The following is a 20,160-nucleotide window of genomic DNA, read 5'->3' as shown; positions in this document are numbered from 1 at the left end:
TTCTTTCAGTTCCTGCCTGTCTTGGAAGCTCTTTATCTCTCCTTCCATTTTGAATGAGAGCCTTGCTGGATAAAGTATTCTTGGTTGCATGTTCTTCTCATTTAGGACCCTGAATATATCCTGCCAGCCCTTTCTGGCCTGCCAGGTCTCTGTGGAGAGGTCTGCTGTTACCCTAATATTCCTCCCCATGAAAGTCAGGGACTTCTTGTCTCTTGCTGCTTTAAGGATCTTCTCTTTATCTTTGGAATTTGCAAGCTTCACTATTAGATGTCGAGGTGTTGAACGGTTTTTATTGATTTTAGGGGGGGATCTCTCTATTTCCTGGATCTGAATGCCTGTTTCCCTTCCCAGATTGGGAAAGTTTTCAGCTAGGATTTGTTCAAATACATATTCTGGCCCTCTGTCCCTTTCGGCGCCCTCGGGAACCCCAATTAAACGTAGGTTTTTCTTCCTTAGAGTGTCATTTATTTGCCTTAATCTGTCTTCGTGGTTCTTTAATTGTTTATCTCTTTTTTCCTCAGTTTCCCTCTTTGCCATTAACTTGTCTTCTATGTCACTCACTCGTTCTTCCACCTCGTTAACCCTCGTCGTTAGGACTTCTAGTTTGGATTGCATCTCATTCAGTTGATTTTTAATTTCTGCCTGATTGGATCTAAATTCTGCAGTCATGAAGTCTCGTGAGGCCTTAATGCTTTTTTCTAGAGCCACCAGTAGCTGTAGAATAGTGCTTCTGAATTGGCTTTCTGACATTGAAGTGTAATCCAGATTTTGTAACTCTGTGGGAGCGAGGGCTGTTTCTGATTCTTTCTTTTGAGGTGAGGTTTTCCTTCTAGTCATTTTGCTCAGTGCAGAGTGGCCAAAAACAAGTTGTATTGGAACACGGGGGAGTATCACTGGTCCGTCCAGCTGGTCTTCTGGGGGAGGGGCCTGCTGTGCTGATTTTCAGGTGTTAGCACTTGGGGGAGCTGCTCTGCCCCTGCCTGCTGCCGGGCTCAGCGGGGGTTGTTTACCCCGCCAGGCCCCAGGAGGAACAGCAGCAGTTGCTACGGCAACTCTGGAAGCCTGGATTCAGCCTCCGCAGGAACTACGGGGCTCGGGCTCGGGGCTCTCGGCTCTCCGTCCGGGCCTGGAGGCTCCGGGGCGGGGCCGCTGATCTGCTCAACTCGGGGCAGGAGCGTCCTCGCTGTCCTGGGCCCTCCCGGCCTCTGCCTGTCCCGGGGGAGGCCGGATCCTGGGCTGTGTCCCGGCGCCCTGTGCCCCGGGGCCTGCGCTGTTGGATTCGCGCTCCCGCCCCGCAGCCCCCTCCGCGGAGCCGCCGCCCGAGCCCCTCCGAGCTGCTCCGGTCGGTCCCCGCCGTGCGCGCTGCAGCCCTTAGGGAGCTCGGAGCACTCTCCCGGGGCGCAGGTGTCTGTTAGTGTCCCAGGGAGCCCGAGGGCATCCCCGCCCTCCTGGGTCCTGCTCCAACTCCCTGCGAGCCCCTTTCCGCCCGCCCGGGAAGGTTGGTGCAGCTCCTGCTCCTCCGGGACGGGGCTCTCCTGTCCTGGGGACACTCGCCCCGGCCTCAGCCCGGCTCCTCGCGGGGCCCCTCCCCCTTGGAGGCCTTTTGTTTCTTTATTTCTTTTCCCCCCGTCTTCCTACCTTGATAGAAGTGCGAACTTTTCTCACTGTAGCATTCCAGCTGGTCTCTCTTTACATCTCAGGCCGAATTCGTAAATTTTCAGGATGGTTTGAAGGTTATCTAGGTAATTTGGTGGGGACAGGTGATTTGGGGACCCTGCTCTTCCGCCATCTTGCCCCTCCCCCTTGGGCTATATTTCTAAGGCAGATCATCCTATGGCCTCAGCTCTTACTCACTGAGGGTGAGCCCATAAGGTTCTCCTTAAGTCTTTTGATTCAAGGGAATGCTATGATGCCTTTCCTTTCCAGACAGCCAAAGAATTTTTCTTCTGAGCATTTTTCTTGAAATTGGGATCACTTGCTTTAGCAAATAGCTCTATTTCTTACCAACTAGTGGCTCTAGTTATTTTTCACAAGCATAACCATACCTCTTATTGAGCTGACACATCAGCTGAACTGTTTTAGAACAATTGGGATACCCTGATTGGCATATCAGCCATTTCCCAGAATGGAGCAAATAGTGTATTGTACCAACAATCATCCTGTCACCCAGACAGGTTTCTTAGCCTGGATCTGGCTCACTGAGGTATCAGTCAAGAAGTTTCGGTTTTGTGGTCAGCAGCCAGGAAGAGCCATATCCAGTCAGGTGCTCAGGGGATCATCTTTGGCATCAGCTGTATTCATTCAAGTCACTCAGATCACAAACTGTCTCTGTGATTCAGTAAGAAATATATTTGGTCTTTGACATCATTTCCTGACACAGCCTCAATAGCCCAAGGTGAGCTGAGTTATGGTGTCTTTGTTATGCTAATGAGGCGCCTCATGGTGAATCCCTTAGCGGCTTTAGGATGGGGGCTGGTCACCAAAAGGACCAAGCAAGTGATTCTACCACAGAGCTTTGGACATCACTTTCAATTGGGCCCTTAATACTACCTATTGTTCTTACTACAGTTTTCTAGACTAGCAGTTCTCGGAGCCAAGGGTGACTTTGACCCCCAGGGAAGATTTGGCAATGTCTGGGAACAATTTTGGTTGTCACACCTTGAGGGAAATGCTTGTGACATCTAACGGATGGAGGCTAGGGATGCCACCTTTCCTAAAATGTATAGGACAGCGCCCCATACACCAAAAAAATTTCCAGTCCCAAATGTCAATAATGTTGAGAAAACCTGTTGCTGTCAATGTAATCTCCTAGTTTCTCTAATTGTTTCATATGTTCTTTACTCTCCTCAGATATCTAATCGCCAAATCCTTTACTTTCAGGAGAGAAAATAAAACCATCAAATGGGAACTCCTTTGGCTTCCCACCACCAAACCCAACACCTTCCCTGTATGTGCACTTGTCCTAGACTGCATCCATTATGTTACCTCCTAATAAGGGCCAGTCCTTCCATGTAGCCTCTGGTCCCCAATTCAGATACCAGTTGATTTACTGCAGTATTGACTCTGATGCCCACCACTGGAGTTAGCTCATACCCTACAGGTCAAGGGCACCAACCCTAACAAGGCTGCCTTTCTTCACACTTCTGCCACACTTCTGATCTAGTGGCTACAATTTTGGAGGTTCCCACTACCCTTCAGCTTCCACAGTTCTCTAGAAGGACTCACAGAACTCAGGAGAGTACTATTCTTATTATTACAGTTTTTTAAATAAAGGATACATATCAGGACCAGCCAAATAAAGTGACACACCAGGCAAGGTCTAGGAGGGTCCTGGCTGCAGAGCTTGTCCTCTCATTGACCATGTGATGGATTTCATTGTCCTCCCCAGAGGCTGGGTCAGCACAGAGCCCCAACCCTCTAATCACTTGGTTGATGTTTCTGATAACAAGCCCACCTCCCAAGCCATCTTGTTAGCATAAACTCAGATGTGATCCTAGGGGTTCACTGAATAGCGAAGACATTCCAATCACTTTGGAAATACCAAGGGTATTAAAAGTTCTGTGCCAGGAACCCAGGACAACGACTAGACACATGCTTTATTATACCATTCTCTTCTACTTTCTCTTCTGCTTTACTGGGTCCTTCTCCTCAACATTGCTTCCTTCTTCAAACAAACAAGTTTTAAAACCATCCTATGACTCCCCATCTCCCACTAGCTACTGCCCCACAGGACAACCAAACTATTTTTTTTTTTAAGATTTTATTTATTTATTCATGAGAGACACACAGAGAAAGGCAGAGACATAGGTAGAGGGAGAATCAGGCTTCCTGCCAGGAGCCCAATGTGGGACTCGATTCCAGACCCCGGGATCATGCCCTGAGCCAAAGGCAGACATTCAACTGCTGAGCCACCCATGCATCCCCAACCAAACTATTCTAAAGGGTTGACCACATGTGCTGCCTCCACTTTCCTACCCTCATTCACTCTTCCACCCATTTCAATCAAGCTGCTTCTTCTAATACCCCATGGAGGATGCTCTTGCTAAGCCCACCAGTGGCCTCTATGTTGCTAAATGCAACTATTATAAACCTGTCTTTGTATCTGACCTTTCAGCACCATCAACACAATTGTCCACTCCTCCCTGAAACAGTCTCCTCTATTGGCTTTCCAGATAGCACACACTCCAAATCTTCTATCCCACTCCCAACTTCTAACCTCCTCTGCTAACTCTTCTTCTACCGCACCTAATCAGCCTCGGCCCAGTCAATCCTAACTCTGTTCTCATGTTATACGATCTCTTTACGTGGTCTGAATCCACTCTGTCACCATATATGTGCTGACCACTCACAATTATATAAATCCAACCCAGACTTCTCTGTTGATCTTCAAAACCATGTAACCAGTGATTTGCTCAATGGCTCCACTTTGATACATCAGTAAAACTGATGCATCATCTTATCCTCCAGACTTGATCTTCTATTGTTTTTCTCAGTTTCTGTAAATCATCATCATCTGCCCAGGTGCTCATGCAGGATACAGGCAAGGAAAGCTCACTCATGCCCAAATCCAATCACATCCAAATCCTGTTGACTCTACCTTCTAAATTGGTCAAATCTGTCCAGATCTGTTCATCTCCATTCCCGTCAAACCCAAGCTGCCATGATATTTCACTTGGCCTCCAGTGGTGGTGGTGTACCAGCTCAGCTCCCTACATTTGAAGACTTCTCTCCCTCCCTAAGTCAACTTTCTAAACGAAAATGTGATTTCTTCCCTGTGGGTAGTGTTTCAGAAGCTTCTCACTGCTCTTAATGTCCCAAATCCTTAGCAAGGCCAACCAAGTCTGCATAATATGAGGCTTGAGGCCTCTTTTCCCCACCTGTGTCTTCCCATTCTTGTCACATGGGCCGCTTGTTTTTTCCTAGTTTTTAAAGCCCCAAACACCATCATCTCTTAGGGACTTTACAGATGCTGTTCCCTCTGTTTATGACATGTTTTCCTTCATGTGGCTAATTTCTTCCTATCCTAAGGTCTACAATGAATTGTCCCTTTTATTTTTTTTAAGATTTTATTTATTTATTCATGAGAGACAGAGAGAGAGAGGCAAAGACATAGGCAGAGGGAGAAGCAGGCTCCATGCAGGGAGCCCAACATGGGACTCGATCCCGGATCTCCAGGATCATGCCCTGGGCCAAAGGCGGTACTAAACTGCTGAACCACCTGGGCTGCCCTGAATTGTCCTTTTTAAACCAGTCATAATTAATATCTGTTTGATTAGTTTAGAACTGTTCTCTCCTCTAGACACTGAAAGAAATCATGAGGTATTTCTATGATTTTCCAACTGAAATACCCTGGAGGCATTGTTCACTTATCCAAAGTGCTTTAACAAGGAATTTATTCTAGATAAATGGCAGCTTTTTTTTTTTTCCATGTTAGAGAACAGTCATAGAGGGTTTTTTCTTAGTACTTATTAAATCACTTTGATTTTAGTGACTATTTTTAGTCAGGACTTTTCACATGGCAGTTGACAGAAATCCAACTTGGTCTGGTTTAAGCAATAAAAAGCGAGGGGGATAGATTTATTAATGCGCAAAACTAGGAGGTCCAGGGGTAGGCTTCCTTCATGCACAGCAAGATCCAGGGGTGATGTCATCAAGTGATGTCATCAAGATATGGCTTCTTAGGCACCATCCCCATAAGGTGGCAAGGACTGCCACTGATTCTCTAGGCTTACATTTTTCACACAGCTGGAAATATTAGTACAAATAGAATGTCTCATCTCTGAAAAAGCTCTGGGAGTGCTCTTTCATGCCCAATCCTCTTTTAGTCTTTTTTTTATATATAAATTTTTATTTGTTTATGATAGTCACACAGAGAGAGAGAGAGAGAGAGAGAGAGGCAGAGACACAGGCAGAGGGAGAAGCAGGCTCCATGCACCAGGAGCCCGACGTGGGACTCAATCCCGGGTCTCCAGGATCGCACCCTGGGCCAAAGGCAGGCGCCAAACCGCTGCGCCACCCAGGGATCCCTCATGCCCATTCCTAACGAGCTTACTATGCCCAGGAGGTTGCTGCCCTCTGATTTGCCAGGTCAAGTGGGAGGATTGGCCTTTCATAAACCATGTGGGTTAAGAATGAGGGGTTGGGGTTTGGCTCCCTTTTCAGAATGTACTTGAGTCCTGTAAAGCATGTGAGGCTCATACTTGTTTAATCAACTTACAACCCCTAGTTCCGCCAAAGATTCCTATAGAGACGGTGGGAAAGGCTATATTGCTACTTGACAGCTGGGACTGTTAATCAGTGAACCCATACGACTTAGATCCCAAGTCAGTGGACCTACAGAATATATGGGTTATGTGGGTGCCCACAGGTTACAGGTTGTCAGGATGGGGCAGAGAGCCCATGGAGAAGATTGGATTTCCTGGTCCATGGGAAGACAGCAGCTTGAAGCATTTGGGGTATCATTATTATTTGTTTGTTCTCACAAACAGATTAAAGAGCAGGACATCCTAGTTCATGAAAATACATGCTGTGTTGGTCAGAAATCAGCCTGTGTATGTGTTTGGGCAAAAGAAGCAAAAAGAAAATACAATTTGTGTCCTTCAAAGGAATTCCCCCCAGTGGTCTTAAGGATTCAGCTCCAGTTTCTGCTTGCTTTGTACGAAGGTGTTTATATATAAAGAAAGGACTTGAATATGTATAAGAAGTGGAAGAGAAGAAAGAAAATAGACCAGAGGAGACAAGGAGATGGAGCACTTCGGAATCTAAGAGGTTTAAATCTCCCAGGAGCGGCTGGTACCATGCACAGGGCCTTATGAAAACCTTAAGTGTAAACATCGTAAGGCTTTGAGATGTTTAGACTTGTTACTTCCTGACCTCCAGAACAAAGCTGTGGCTAATTAGAGATGTTTAATAAGCCTTAGAGCTAGAGAAATGCACATTTATGTGACACATCATGTACGCTCTAACAGCCCTGTACGGGCGTGCTGAAGAGGGCAAGTGAAGGTCCGCTCAGAACAATGAGGTGGCTGTCCTTGCTGAATGAGGAACATGGATTTTATAATAAAAAACTGGCAGTAGAGAAAGTGGTTATAGCCTGTTCTAATATTTCACCTGCATAAATGGACACAGATACCTTTTTTTGTTCTGAAATCAAAAACACAGAAAAGTTGCAAGACTACAAAGAACCCTTTCCGCAGACCACCAGTATTGAGCATTTGTCATATATGCATTATCATTTCTATCTCCTCTCGCTTCTCTATATGTTATCCACAGTCATGTTATTTTCCAAACCATTTGAGAGTAGATTGGATACCTCATACTCCCTTCCCTTGCAGTCTTTGTGGTTCCTAAAATCATGGCTATTCTCTTACTAACCAGAGTACAGTTATCAAACGTAGGAAATTTAATATTATGTAAATCACAATCCATATTCCAGTTTTTCCAGCTGTCTCAGCAGTGCCTTTGACAGCAGCATGTTTTCCTGGCACAGGCTCTGCCCAGGATAGTGTATGGCATTTATTTATCATGTCCCCTTAGTTCTCTTTCATCTGGAACATTCTTCTAGCCTTTCCCTGTCAGGATGTTAACAGTTTTTTTAAGAATAAGGGCCATTTATTTTATAGAACATCCCTCAATTTGGATGTGTCTGATGTCTCCAAGTGATTCATTTGAGATAGTAGTGTATTTTTTGCAGGAATCCTGCATGAGGACTGTGTGTCCTTCTCAGGGTATCACGATCAGAGGCTTACGATATCTGTTTGCCGCTCATTAGAAACATTCATTTTGACCACTTGGTTAGTGTGTTGTCCAATTTCTCTCCTATACAGATTTTTCATTGGGTACTTAATAATGTGTAGAGAGATACTTTGAGGCCCTGTAAATATCCTATTCCCCATCAAACAGTCTATTCTTCCCAGTCTTAAGTCCCTAATAGCCTTCTTTGAGTTGTTATGTAGATGAATGGGTTTCTCAAACTATTGGAAAAATATCTGAAGAAGCAAGCAAATGATCATTTCATAAATACTTGACAGAAGAGCTGGCACTGAGCAGAGCTAAAGCAATCTCTGAGTTCACTCAGTGACCTGTTGTCATAGTGGGCTGGGTGGCAGTTTAGTCGCTGGAGAGAGGGCTTTCATGTGTGGCAAGGTGGCCATCCTTCCCCAGGATGTTCTCTAAGGAACCAGAGAGATCCACATATATCTGAGGAAATCTATCAGATTCCCTCAAAACTGAGACCTCAGTTAATCTCACTTTTGTGACAAAGGGTAAATTAAAAGGTAGGAAAATAAGTGCTTATTCAGAACTTCCTGGCAGAAGGTCTATTCCAGGGTACCTCAGGGATCTCCATATTTTGCTTCGTCCTCTATGTTTGCTATTTTTGTGCCCATAGTACTTGCTGATGAGAATAATGTTCAAAATTTATTCCTAGAAAAAAAAAAACAAAAGTTATTCCTGTACACAGCACAGTATGAAACTAGAAACACACATTTCAGAAAAATCTTCAACAACAGGAGTTTTTAAAACAGTTTTTCAGAGTTTATTCTCCAGTTATCAAAAGGCTTTTGAGGTGTGCCTGGGTGGCTCAGTCAGTCAAGTGTCTGATTTTTTATTTCAGCTCAGGTCATGACCTCAGGGTTGTTGAGATTGAGCCCTGTGTAGGCACTATGCTACGTCTGGAGCCTGCTTAAGATTCTCTCTGTCCCTCCTCCTCTCCTCTCTAAACAAAAACAGAACAAACCCCAAAAACAAAGGCTTTTGAAAACAGAACAAATGGGGCACTTGGGTAGCTCGGCCGGTTCAGCATCTGCCTTTGGCTCAGGTCCTGATCCCGGAGTCCTGGGATCCAGCCCCATATCGGGGCTCTCTACTTAGTGGGGATCCTGCTTCTCCCTCTGCCTCTGCTCCTCCCCTCTCCTGATGCTCTCTCTCTCTCTCTCTCAGATAAATAAATAAAATTGTTAAAAAAAAAAAAACAACATACTATTCTCTAAATTAATCCAGATGTTGTAATCTATATAAAGGATTAACTTTCCCAAACCTTTGCTGAATCTCACGCAGTATTGCCATAGAACCTCAGGTTTTCTGTTAAGGCCTGTGTACCTATATAAAGTACTTGATATTTTTAGATGAACTTGCAAGAATGTTGAATATCCCTTGCCCACTCTTCTTGTCTTTTTCCCCCTCCTCAGGACTTAAAACAAGCACCCCTCAGGCCAATGGTCAGATCCCCCAGGCTGCCCATTCTGTAAGCACTGTTCTTGAAGAAGCCCAGAGGCATGCGGAAACAACTAAGGTAAGGCAGAAACTGACCTCATTTTCAACCTGTCTCTGGTAAGCCCATATTCTAAACCATTAGCAAGGGTCCAATAACTGCTCTTCTAAAGGGAGAAAATCTAGTTCCAACAACTGAGAAGTCACTATAATTTCATTTAGATCATTGCCCTTTTTTTTATAATCTTAAAGTTATACAGGCTAGAATGGAAAGTTAAAACCAGCTATTATCACATTGCTCCAGGAAAATATAAGAATTTTTTTTTTTTAATGCTGAGGCTTGGTAAATATTTTTAATTTAGCTACATTGATTTTGACTGAAGGGATTTTCTTGGTTTAGGCAAGGTTTTAGCACTCTGAGAGTGGCTCCTGAGATTTAAACCCTTGGGATTTTTACTTATGTTTTTCTGAATAAATTAGAGCAACCAGTTAGTCAGAAGCCCTATATTAAATGCTAAGCCCCAAAACCAGATTATAAGACTACTAATAGGGTTCTTTTAGAAAAAAATGTGCATTTTAGATTTTTCTATTAATGTTCTACATACATCCTCAGGGTGATAGAGAAGAAAACACATTTTAAAATAATAGCCAAATCGATAGAACATTCTCTATAAATAATTTTTTTTCAGTAGAGTAGATTAATGAAGATTCATTTAACCTGAAAGTTGCAGCTGAAAGTTGTGATCTAGTTACTAGTCTAATTGGTAACATCTCAACTGACTATTCTGTTGACTGTTTTCAAACAATATGATTCAAACAATCTTGAATAACTGTACTTTCCATAATTTTTCACTTCATTCCTCCCTTTCATTTTGTCCATCAACCAGTGGTGGGAGCAATTAAATCTTGTATTTATTGAACTTGTTCTAGCTTTTGAAAACCGTTATAAACCATTAAAATTGTGTTTCTCTAATATTCTTATGAGCTTCTCAAGTCTGACATCATGCACTGTACCTTCAGCTCTTATTATTTCTATGGTTCCCGCAATGTCAGCTGAAGAGAAACACTCAAAAATGCTGAAAGCAACAAGATCCCAGAATAGAAATTGCTTCCTTGTTGTGAACATCAGTTTTCAAGCTGCCTGTTCAGAAATTTTTTTAAGTATATCACTAGTCAATTAGCTTATCATGCTAAGCAAATAAACTAAATAAAATAGGCACTTTGTTAGGAAAAAAAACTTCTAAATTGAATCATCTGGTAAGAGGTTGTTAAGCAAAAAATGAAAGCCTGATAAATTGTAAATTGCAATGATAATTATTAAAACAGAGGGATTCAGCTAAGCTGCCTGAAATTCCTGGAGAAGTTGTATGATGTAATTTACTATTATTATCTGTTGCGCTGTTGGCAGAAGGACTGTGCCTCTATGAGCACAGTCCTCTGTGAGTCTGGCCAAGTCTCCTGCTCTGGTTTCCACCAGTAGTATGTGCAGCATGATTCTACTCTACAGAACCCAGCCACACATTTAGCTCCTTTGATATCAGAACTTTGAGGCACAGATAATAACAAAGCCTATGATGCTCCTTTTATCCCTAGTTAGCCAGACGACTTCCCCACAGTTAAGAAAAAGTAAATGGACCTTTGGACTATGGACCAAGTGTGTGGATTCCAGATCCACCCACCGCCTCCCTTGAAGGTGTTATGTATGCCGTGGGAGTGAAGCATATAATTGGCTTCTCCCTGGTAGTCCACAGTCCTGGGACAAGGTGTCTTTGTTCTCAGCATGCCGGCAATCACTGATGCAAGAGAGGCAGAACAGTTCTTTGCTAGGAGAGTTCTTTATGCCCAAATTTGAACAAAGGTCACCGGTAACCTAGAGAGAACTCTTTTATTTCTCCCTTCCATCTTCCTTGTGCTAATCAAAGGAGGACACTGAGCCAGGAGATTTGGGGAAGGTTTGGGGAAGCTTCTTAATCACCTCTCTACCACTGGAGGTATGATACAGAAGCAAAACAATTGTACAGACTCCTGCTTCTGACAACTGAGCTTTACAACCGGCTCAACTCAGACCAAGAAAAATGTCATGGCTGCATATGCCTCGGACCTGGGAGGCTTGTGTTGGGAGCCAGGCCATGAGTGGGAATTCCTGGAGAGCCATTTTGCTGCCATTTTGAGTTCCTTAGCCTGAGCTTAGGGTAGGTGAAGACTGAAGTAAGCCCATAACTAGCTAAACTCTGTATCACTAAAGAGGCATGGGTAAGTCCTCTATAAGGTGGTTGGGAGGAGATACTTCTATAATCTAAATGTAATAAACACTTCGTGGAATAGTACTAAATCTTCCATTCACTAAAGAAGACATGATTAGCATTAAATAATGTTATTATTGGTAATAATGTGAAGGGCCATTTGAAGTCACTGTAATGCAGAGCCAAGAGGAGCTAACTCATGAACAGCCTCATGAGCTGTAGTCCCAGGGCCTGTGGAATGGAGGCTCCCCCACCCCTCGGGAGGCAGACCTCACCTTTCAATGGAAATGTCACGCTGTGGTTGCTCTGTTGAAGGACAAGAAGCCAGCCCTGGGTAACCAGGGCCCGGGAGCGCCCAAGGCCCACCAGTTCCCTAAGTCCAGCCTGCCGCCACCCCCTCCGGTGCGACGGTCGTCGGATGTCTGCAGCAGTCCGGCCACAGCCCCCAGGGCCAGGGGCTTGGGAGGGGGCTTCCCTGCCCCTGCCCCTCCCGAGGATTCTCTGCCGCCGCCACCGCCCCCGCCACCCCTGGACGAGGACGAGCTCCCTCCGCCTCCCCCTGATTTTCACGATGCACCCCCGGACTTCGTGCCTCCCCCACCGCCGTCTTTCGCAGGGGATGTGGGCTCGGCGTTACCGCCCCCGCCCCCGCCCCCACCGGCCCCCGAGGCCGCAAGGCCACCCCCGGTTGCCCTTAAAAGACCTCCTGCTCCCCCAAAGAGGAAAGAGAGCCCGGGGCCGGCCGTCGGGGGAGGCAGCGGAGAGCAGGATTTCATGTCAGATCTCATGAAGGCTTTGCAAAAGAAAAGAGGCAACATGTCCTAAGGGGACAGATAAAGCTCTCTGTGCCATGGGCTTAATCGTTTCTAACCTCATGTGCATTTTTGCTACTTTACCTTCATGACACCTTGTTCATTTTCCGTAAAATATTGCCACATTCAGACTAGAAAGGATGTAAAATGTCTCACTCTAGCTCAAATGCATTCATAACCATTCACCTAACATAGACATTAGAGCATCTGCCTAAATGTACATATCTTTCCTATGTGTTTCCATTTCCATAAATTTATCTACCCTTCCGAGTTCACTGAAGTGTTTTATGTTCATTTATTTTATTATGTTCAGATGCATCAAATTAATAAAAGTTAATTTTTTCTTAAAGATGGTATTTCTAAAAATATCAGTGTATTTATAAATCTACTGCGATATTAACACAGTTATAACATACTTGACCTTTAAATACCTTTCAAAGTCGGCCTTCTAACGGTGTTGTTAATCTTCGATATATTTTCCATCTCCACCTCCGTGACTGTCAGAATTTTCTGAAAAATCAAAAGAGAAAAAGGGAAGAAACAGGAGAGGCAGAGTGAATTCAGTTTCTTTGAGACTCATGGCAGTCCTGGACATACTGGATTTTGGTTTTGGTTTTCTGATGGTCAAATACCATAGTAATGAAAAAAATAGATATGTAGAGTTTAGGGATTCTCTATTATTACACTGCTATAAGTATCCTATAAATTAAAATTTAGAGATAAGAACAGGCAGTCATTTATATTCTTTAACCTGGAATGTTTTCTCTCAGATAAATTTGATGTTCAACTTTAATAGCCAATTTATCTTGAGTTCCTGTTACCCTCTCTCTTCTCTTTCTCATTGGCTTCTAAAAGGGAGTCCTTTTAGATTTTCGTAGTTTTATTTTTCTTTTTAATTGTGAAACACATACAGGCAACTGGGTGGCTCAGTTAGTTGAGTGTATACCTTCTGTTGGGGTCACAACCCAGGGTCCTGGGATCCCTGCATCAGCCCTTGCTTAGTAGGGGAGTCTGCTTCTCCCTCTCCCTTTGCCCCTGTTCATGTAAGCTCTCTCTCTCTCTCTCTCTCAAATAAATAAAATTGGTTCTTAAAAAAATTGTGGAACACCTCAAAATCTTTTTTTATTGAAGTAAAATACACTGAAGTATAATACACAACATTATGTTAGTTGCAGGTGTGCAACATTGCAACAACTCTGTATGTGATGTTGTGCTCACCACAAGCTATTACAATATCATTGACTATATACCTTATGCTGTGCCTTTTAATCTTGACACTTATTCATCCCATAGCTGGAGGCCTGTGTCTCCCATGCCCCGTCACCCATTGTGCCCAGCCCCCCACACCCCCTCACCTCTGGCAACTATCAGTTTGTTCTCTGTCCCTGCTTTTTATTTGCTTATTTGTGGGGGTTTTTTTTTTTTTTTTAGATTGCACTTATGAGTGAAAATATGGTATTTGTATTTCTCTGACTTATTTCACTTAGTATAATATCCTCTAGGTCTATCCATGTTGCTGCAAATGGCAAGCTCTCATTCTTTTTTATGGCTGAATAATATTCCAATGGGTATATATAGCACATCATCTTTATCGATTCATCTATCTACAGCCACTTAAGTTACTTCCATATCTTGGCTATTGTAAATAATGCTGCAATAAACATAGGAGTGCACATATCTTTTAGAATTAGTGTTTTCTTTGGATAAATAGCCATTTGAGGAATTACTGGATCACATGGTGTTTCTGTTTTGTTTTGTTTTTTAAGATTTTATTCATTTATTCATGAAAGACAGAGAGAGAGAGAGGCAGAGACACAGGCAGAGACAGAAGCAGGCTCTGTTTAGGGAGCCCAATGTGGGACTCGATCCCGGGACTGCAGGATCACACCCTGGACTGAAGGCAGACACTAAACCGCTGAGCCACCCAGGGATCCCTGGTGTTTCTGTTTTTGTTTGAGGAACCTTCATACCGTTTTCAATAGTGGCTGCACCACTGTACCTTCCTATCAGCCGTGCAAGGTTTCCTTTTCTCCACATTTCAAAATCTTAAAGTGGGTAGAAAATAAATAATAACTAATATGCTAATTTCTACTTAAGGAAGATGATTAATCTTATGTTCTAATATTTTGTGGGGAAGTAAGCCCTAAATTAACATTTAAAACAAAAAAGCAAATTCCGATTTTTAAAACCAAAGTATTTAGTAATTAAAACTGATGAAATGCTCTACATTTTTCCTAATCTTGTTCCTAAAATAGGATAGAAGGTGAATGCTTTACATTAAATGTCTATTCATGAATAATTTAGAATTTAGTGCCTCTACAATAAAAAAAATAATAACCCTTTGCTGAGTATAAAAACCTTTGATGGCAACTTCCCAGGCATGTCCAGAGCAGGAAGCAAAAGCATTCCCCATCCCACAGCCACAGAATCGGGAAGATGAAGGGACCCTGGAAACAACCCACTACATGAATTAGGATTCTGACCTTACATGACAAAACCCTTGGAGCAATCTTAAGCGAAAAACAGTATTGATTACACAGTTCAGAGCAGAATGCCAGTACCCGAGGCTACAGATGTACCTGGGCTATCGGGCAGGGCCTGGAAATTCATGGTTTTCCCCTCTCCTTATCTCTGCTCCTGTCTCTATGCTTGCCTCATTGTCACTCTTTGCAAATAGTGTTATTTTCTGTGTTGTCACTCCACCTTTCAGTTCCTATGTTAAAAGACAGTCTCACACTCCAGCTTCCCAATTTCTACAGTATATATCTAGATGCCAGGACGGATTGGCGGTCTACCTGCTAGCCCCAACTGGGAGAATTCTCTAAAAGAGAACCTCACTGGCCTGAGTGAATAAAGGGTCATTCCGTGGCCAAATCGTGTGTACCTGGAACCTAACACAGAGGGACGTGGGACCCCTCGCTGTGGATCAAGAAGGCTCAGAGTTGGAGCCAGGGCACTCAAGAAGGGAAGGGGAGAGCTGTGATTGTTATGGGCTTCACAGAAGACCCAGAAAGTGTCACCCCAAAGGTATTCCTAATTTAACAGAGAGAAACCGGGCCTGACAATGCACTTGCCCTAGATCCCATAGAGCTGGGTCACAGCCCGTCTCCTGACTCCCAACCATACCATACCTTTCCTTCAAATATTAAAATGTTTGTGAATTTTTACATATGATAATATCTATTTTAGGAAAGCTCCTAAAGAGAATTAACTGATTTTGTAGCCAAAATGTGGATAGTTTTAGTGAACCAAAGGGTTGAATGCACTGTCTCTCCCCATTGCTTGTTTGCCTGTGTGGTGGGCCCTTTGATCTCTTTTGTAAGAGTATCCAAGAAAGAATCCAGTGTTAAGGTCAAGTCAGGAATCTTAGAAATCAGGGCTGTTTTGCCTCATCTTGGGGCAGAAGTTTGCAGACTTTCAGTAGGCCCAGGCACCACCAGCTCAGGAGCTCTGTGTGATTTTCACTCAAGTGGAACAGAATCTCTGGTGTCTTGCAGAAAGGTCTTCACCAACAATTACTTATACATGAGTCTGCTTGGGTCAGCCTTGAAAATGCCCTGAAATTTGTTCCCCTTTTTTGAACAGCTGAGCCACAAATTTGGGCATGACAGAAGTACCAACATTGGGGTGGAGCCAGTGGGGGGAAAAAACTATGGGATCAAGACAGTAATGCTATATGACAACTTCTGATAACTATAGAATTCCATGCATAATGTTGCCAACAGGACAAAGACCCAGGTAGTAGCATAACTGTAAAGCAAAATAGAACAAAACAAAACACAGGGTGTGATCAAGCTTACAACAGACAAGATTTACCACGCCGGGAGACAGTATCTCCTGCTTCCAGCAGGTCTCAGAGGGGAAGTGAACAGTTAAGCTCTTGTGTTTTACGTATTTTATTTAGCATAAAAACAATGGCTGGTATGACACTGAAATTATCAGACTCAATGATAACTGAGCCTTTGAAGTTAGAGATTTTTGTTTTTTTACGGCTTGATACATTATCAGTTTTTATAAACGACCCATGTGTGTTTAGGTACAGAGTACTGTACATGTGCTTAGAACAACTCGCTGGCTAACCATGTGGCTCAGGTCTTCCATAGCCTACTCTCTAGTCTGCTTGACCTATCGATTACTCAGAAGAATGTGTTAAAATACCGTTCGAGAAAGGTGAATTTGTTAATAACTTCTATTTGTTCTGATAAATTTCTGCCTTAACATGTTCTGACACCTCAGTAAATATAGACAAAGTTTATTTGTATATTATCCTAGAGAATTGAATGATATACCTCCGTGTATGCTTTGTTGCTTGTTATCTCATATTCATACAGCTGTTCTATCTCTTTTCAATTATGAAAACTCTATTTTTCAGCCTTAAAAATCTATTCATTTACTGTCAAACTTTTTATATCGTGATGTTCTAGGTTTGCCACCTGTAAATGGCATGTAAGTGGATTTTGTTGGATTTATATCCAGTCCAGCCACCACTGTCTTTTAACTGGCAAATTTATTTTTTAATTTTTTTAAGTTTTTATTTATTTATGATAGTCACAGAGAGAGAGAGAGAGAGAGAGAGGGGCAGAGACATAGGCAGAGGGAGAAGCAGGCTCCATGCACCGGGAGCCCGACGTGGGATTCGATCCCGGGTCTCCAGGATCGCGCCCTGGGCCAAAGGCAGACGCCAAACCACTGCGCCACCCAGGGATCCCCCAAATTTATTTTTTAAACTCTTACTGTGATGATTTTATATTTGCTGCTGCTTTTAATATTTTATTTTATACTTTCTATTTTCTGGATTTTTCTGGGGCCTTTTTCTATCTGTCTTCATGGAATTAAGGATTTTTCTCTTACTCCATTTTTAATCTTATTGGAACGTTATACATACTGTTTCTATTCTTTCAATTGCTACTTATAAGTGATAACATCATGCTTAATAAAGTCTAAAGTTAAACAACTTTAACTAACAATACAAGACTTGAGAATACTTTAATTTCAGTCACACACACACACACACACACACACACACACACACACAATATTGTTGCCCAGTGTTTTGAGTTCTGTCTCAGGGTTTTTTTTCCTAGAATGTTTATATTATACATTCTTGAAAGATGGTTTCACTGTATACAAAATTCTGGGTTGCCTGTAAATAAATTTTAGTAAATACTAAGGAACAGTGAGTTCTTAAAGAAGGTTCCTATCTCCTAGCTTCCACTGATGCTGTTGAGAAGTTGGCTGTCAAATCATTTCATTTGGCCATCTTTTTTCCCCCCGCCCCCACCCCCCGGATGATTTTAAGACTTTTCTTTGTTAGGATCCAAGTGTAGATTTCTTTTTAGTTGAATGCTTGGGAATCTATTGAGGCTCCTAATTTTACAAATATGTGGATTTCACTATTTGGAAAATTCTCATATATTTTATTTTCAAATTTGTTTCTCTTTATCCAGTTTTGGAGCTCCAGTGAAATGTATGTCAGGCCTTCTAGTTATCCTTCATATCTCTTAATTTTGTATACTTTCCGTGTTGTACCTAGGCATTTCATTTTTTGAGGTACTAATAAAAATGGTATTTTTAATTTCAGATTTTAGTTGTTCATTGCAGATATATAAGAATGCAATTGCAATTGACTTTTGCATATAACCTTGAATTCTGTAACCTTACTATAATTGCTAATTAGTTCAATTTTTTTTTGTCAACTGCTTTTGAATTTTCTACACAATCATGTCGTCTGTAAACAAAGGCAGTTTACTTTCTTCCTCCCGAATCTATATACCATTTAGTAACTTTTCTTATTAAATTAGCTAGGATTTCCAGTATGATGCTGTAAAGCAGCGATGAGAGGGGAATATCCTTGCCTTGTTCCTGACCTTACTGGGAAATTTTACCATTTAGTGCTTAATTTTACCATTAAGTAAAATGTTAGCTGTAGTTTTTTTGTACATGTTCTTTAGCAAGTTGAGAAAATTCCCCTCTATTCCTAGTTTGTTCAGAATGTTTATCATGAATGGCTGTTGAATTTTGTCAAATGCTTTTTACTTCATCTATTGATGTGATCATATGATTTTGGCATTGTTGATGCTTTCTATTGATTTCCTGTTTTCAATTTCATTGATTTCTTTATTTTCATTTTGTTCCTTCTGCTTATTTTGGATTTAATTTATACTTTATTTTTTAACTTCCCAAGGAGGAAGATTAGGTTATTGATTTTAGATCATTCTTCTTTTCTACTCTATGCATTCAGTGCTATAAATTTCTTTTTAAGCACTTCATCCCACATATTTTGGTAAGTTGTATTTTCATTTTCATAAAATACTATTTCATTCCTCTTGAGACTCCTTCTTGGACCCATATGTTACTTTAAAATGTGTTGTTTACTCTCCAAGTTTTGGGAGATTTTCTAAGTATCTTTCTGTTATTGATTTATAATTTAATTCCATCACAATCTGAGAGCAGATACTGGGTGATTTATATTCTTTTAAATTTGTTAAGGTGTGTTTTATGGCTCAAAATATGGTCTGTCTTGGTGAATGTTCCATGTAAGCTTGAGAAAATTGTGTATTCTGCTGTTACAAGATAAAATAACCAATAAATGTTAATTATATCCAGTTGATTGATGGTGCTGATGAGTTCAACTGTGTCCTTACTAATTTTCTGCATGCTGGATCTGTCCATTTCTGATATAAGGGTGTTGAAGTCTCCAGCTATAATAATGGATTCATCTATTTTCCCTTCCAGTTCTATTAGTTTTTGCCTCATGTGTTTTGACACTCCCTTGTTAGGCACATACACATTAAAGACTGTTATGTCTTCCTGAAGAATAAACCCTTTTATCAATCTGTAATGCCTTTATGTATCTCTGATAGTTTTCCTCACTTGGATGTCTGCTCTGAAATTAATATAGCTATTCCAGCTTTCTTTTGTGTTAGCTTAGTATATCTTTTTTCCATCCTTTTAATTTTAATCTGTATGTGTCCCTGTATTTAAGGTGGACTTCTTGTAGCCAGAATACAATTGGGTCTTGCTTTTTGACCCACTTTGATAATCTCTGCCTTTTAATTGGTGCATTTAGAACACTGATGTTTAAAACGATTATTCATATAGTTGGATTACTCTCTACCATATTTGTTACTGTTTTCTACTAGTTGTCCTTGTTCTTTGTTTCTTTTTATGCCTTCCACTCCTTTTCTGCCTTTTGTGGTTTTAACTGAGCATTTATAGGAGTCAGTCAGAGATCTCTTCTTTTTTAGCACATCAATTATATTCCTTTTTTTTTTTAACATTGTTAGTGGTTGCTCTGGAGTTTGCAGTATATATTTACAAGTAATCTAAATCCACTTTCAAGTAACTGCAATGCTTTATGGGCAGTGCAACTACCTTATAACAAAATATTTTTTATTCTTCCTTCCTGTTTCTTATATCATTACTGTTATTGATTTCACTTACACATAAGGCATAATCATCTGATAAACTGTTGCTAGTGTTGCTTTTAACAAACTGTTTTCTATTACATTAAGAATAAGAAACATAAAACTTTTATTTATTCCTTCTCTAATGCTCTTTCTTTCTTTATGTAGATTTGAGTTTCTGACGAATATCAATTTTTTTCCTTTTCTCTGAAGAATTTCTTTCAGCATTTCTTGCGGGGCAAGTTTGCTAGCAACTAATTTCTTTTCTTTTTCTTCCTTTTTTTTTTTTTTGGTCTAAGAAAGTCTTTATGTGTCCTTCACTTTTGAATTTTTTTTAAGTTTTTATTTATTTATTATAGTCACACAGAGAGAGAGAGAGAGGCAGAGACACAGGCAGAGGGAGAAGCAGGCTCCGTGCACCAGGAGCCCGACGTGGGATTCGATCCCGGGTCTCCAGGATCGCGCCCTGGGCCAAAGGCAGGCGCTAAA

General features: G+C 41.7%; 1 protein-coding gene across 2 annotated transcripts in view; it reads left to right on the top strand.

Moving 5' to 3' along the window:
- APBB1IP (amyloid beta precursor protein binding family B member 1 interacting protein) overlaps window positions 1-13,641 on the top strand; it is a 103,193-nt gene extending 89,552 nt beyond the window's left edge. For both annotated transcript variants that reach the window (XM_055330992.1, XM_055330991.1), the window contains exons 13-14: window positions 9,189-9,292; window positions 11,769-13,641. In XM_055330992.1, the coding sequence (XP_055186967.1) occupies window positions 9,189-9,292; window positions 11,769-12,278 (614 nt within the window). In that variant the 3' untranslated portion in view covers window positions 12,279-13,641. The remainder of the gene's footprint in view (window positions 1-9,188; window positions 9,293-11,768) is intronic.
- Window positions 13,642-20,160: the final 6,519 nt, after the last annotated feature.

Source organism: Nyctereutes procyonoides, unplaced genomic scaffold (assembly GCF_905146905.1).
Source record: "Nyctereutes procyonoides isolate TBG_1078 unplaced genomic scaffold, NYPRO_anot_genome, whole genome shotgun sequence".
Classification (NCBI taxonomy): Eukaryota; Metazoa; Chordata; class Mammalia; order Carnivora; family Canidae; genus Nyctereutes; species Nyctereutes procyonoides.
This window is presented reverse-complemented; position numbering and strand designations above follow the sequence as displayed.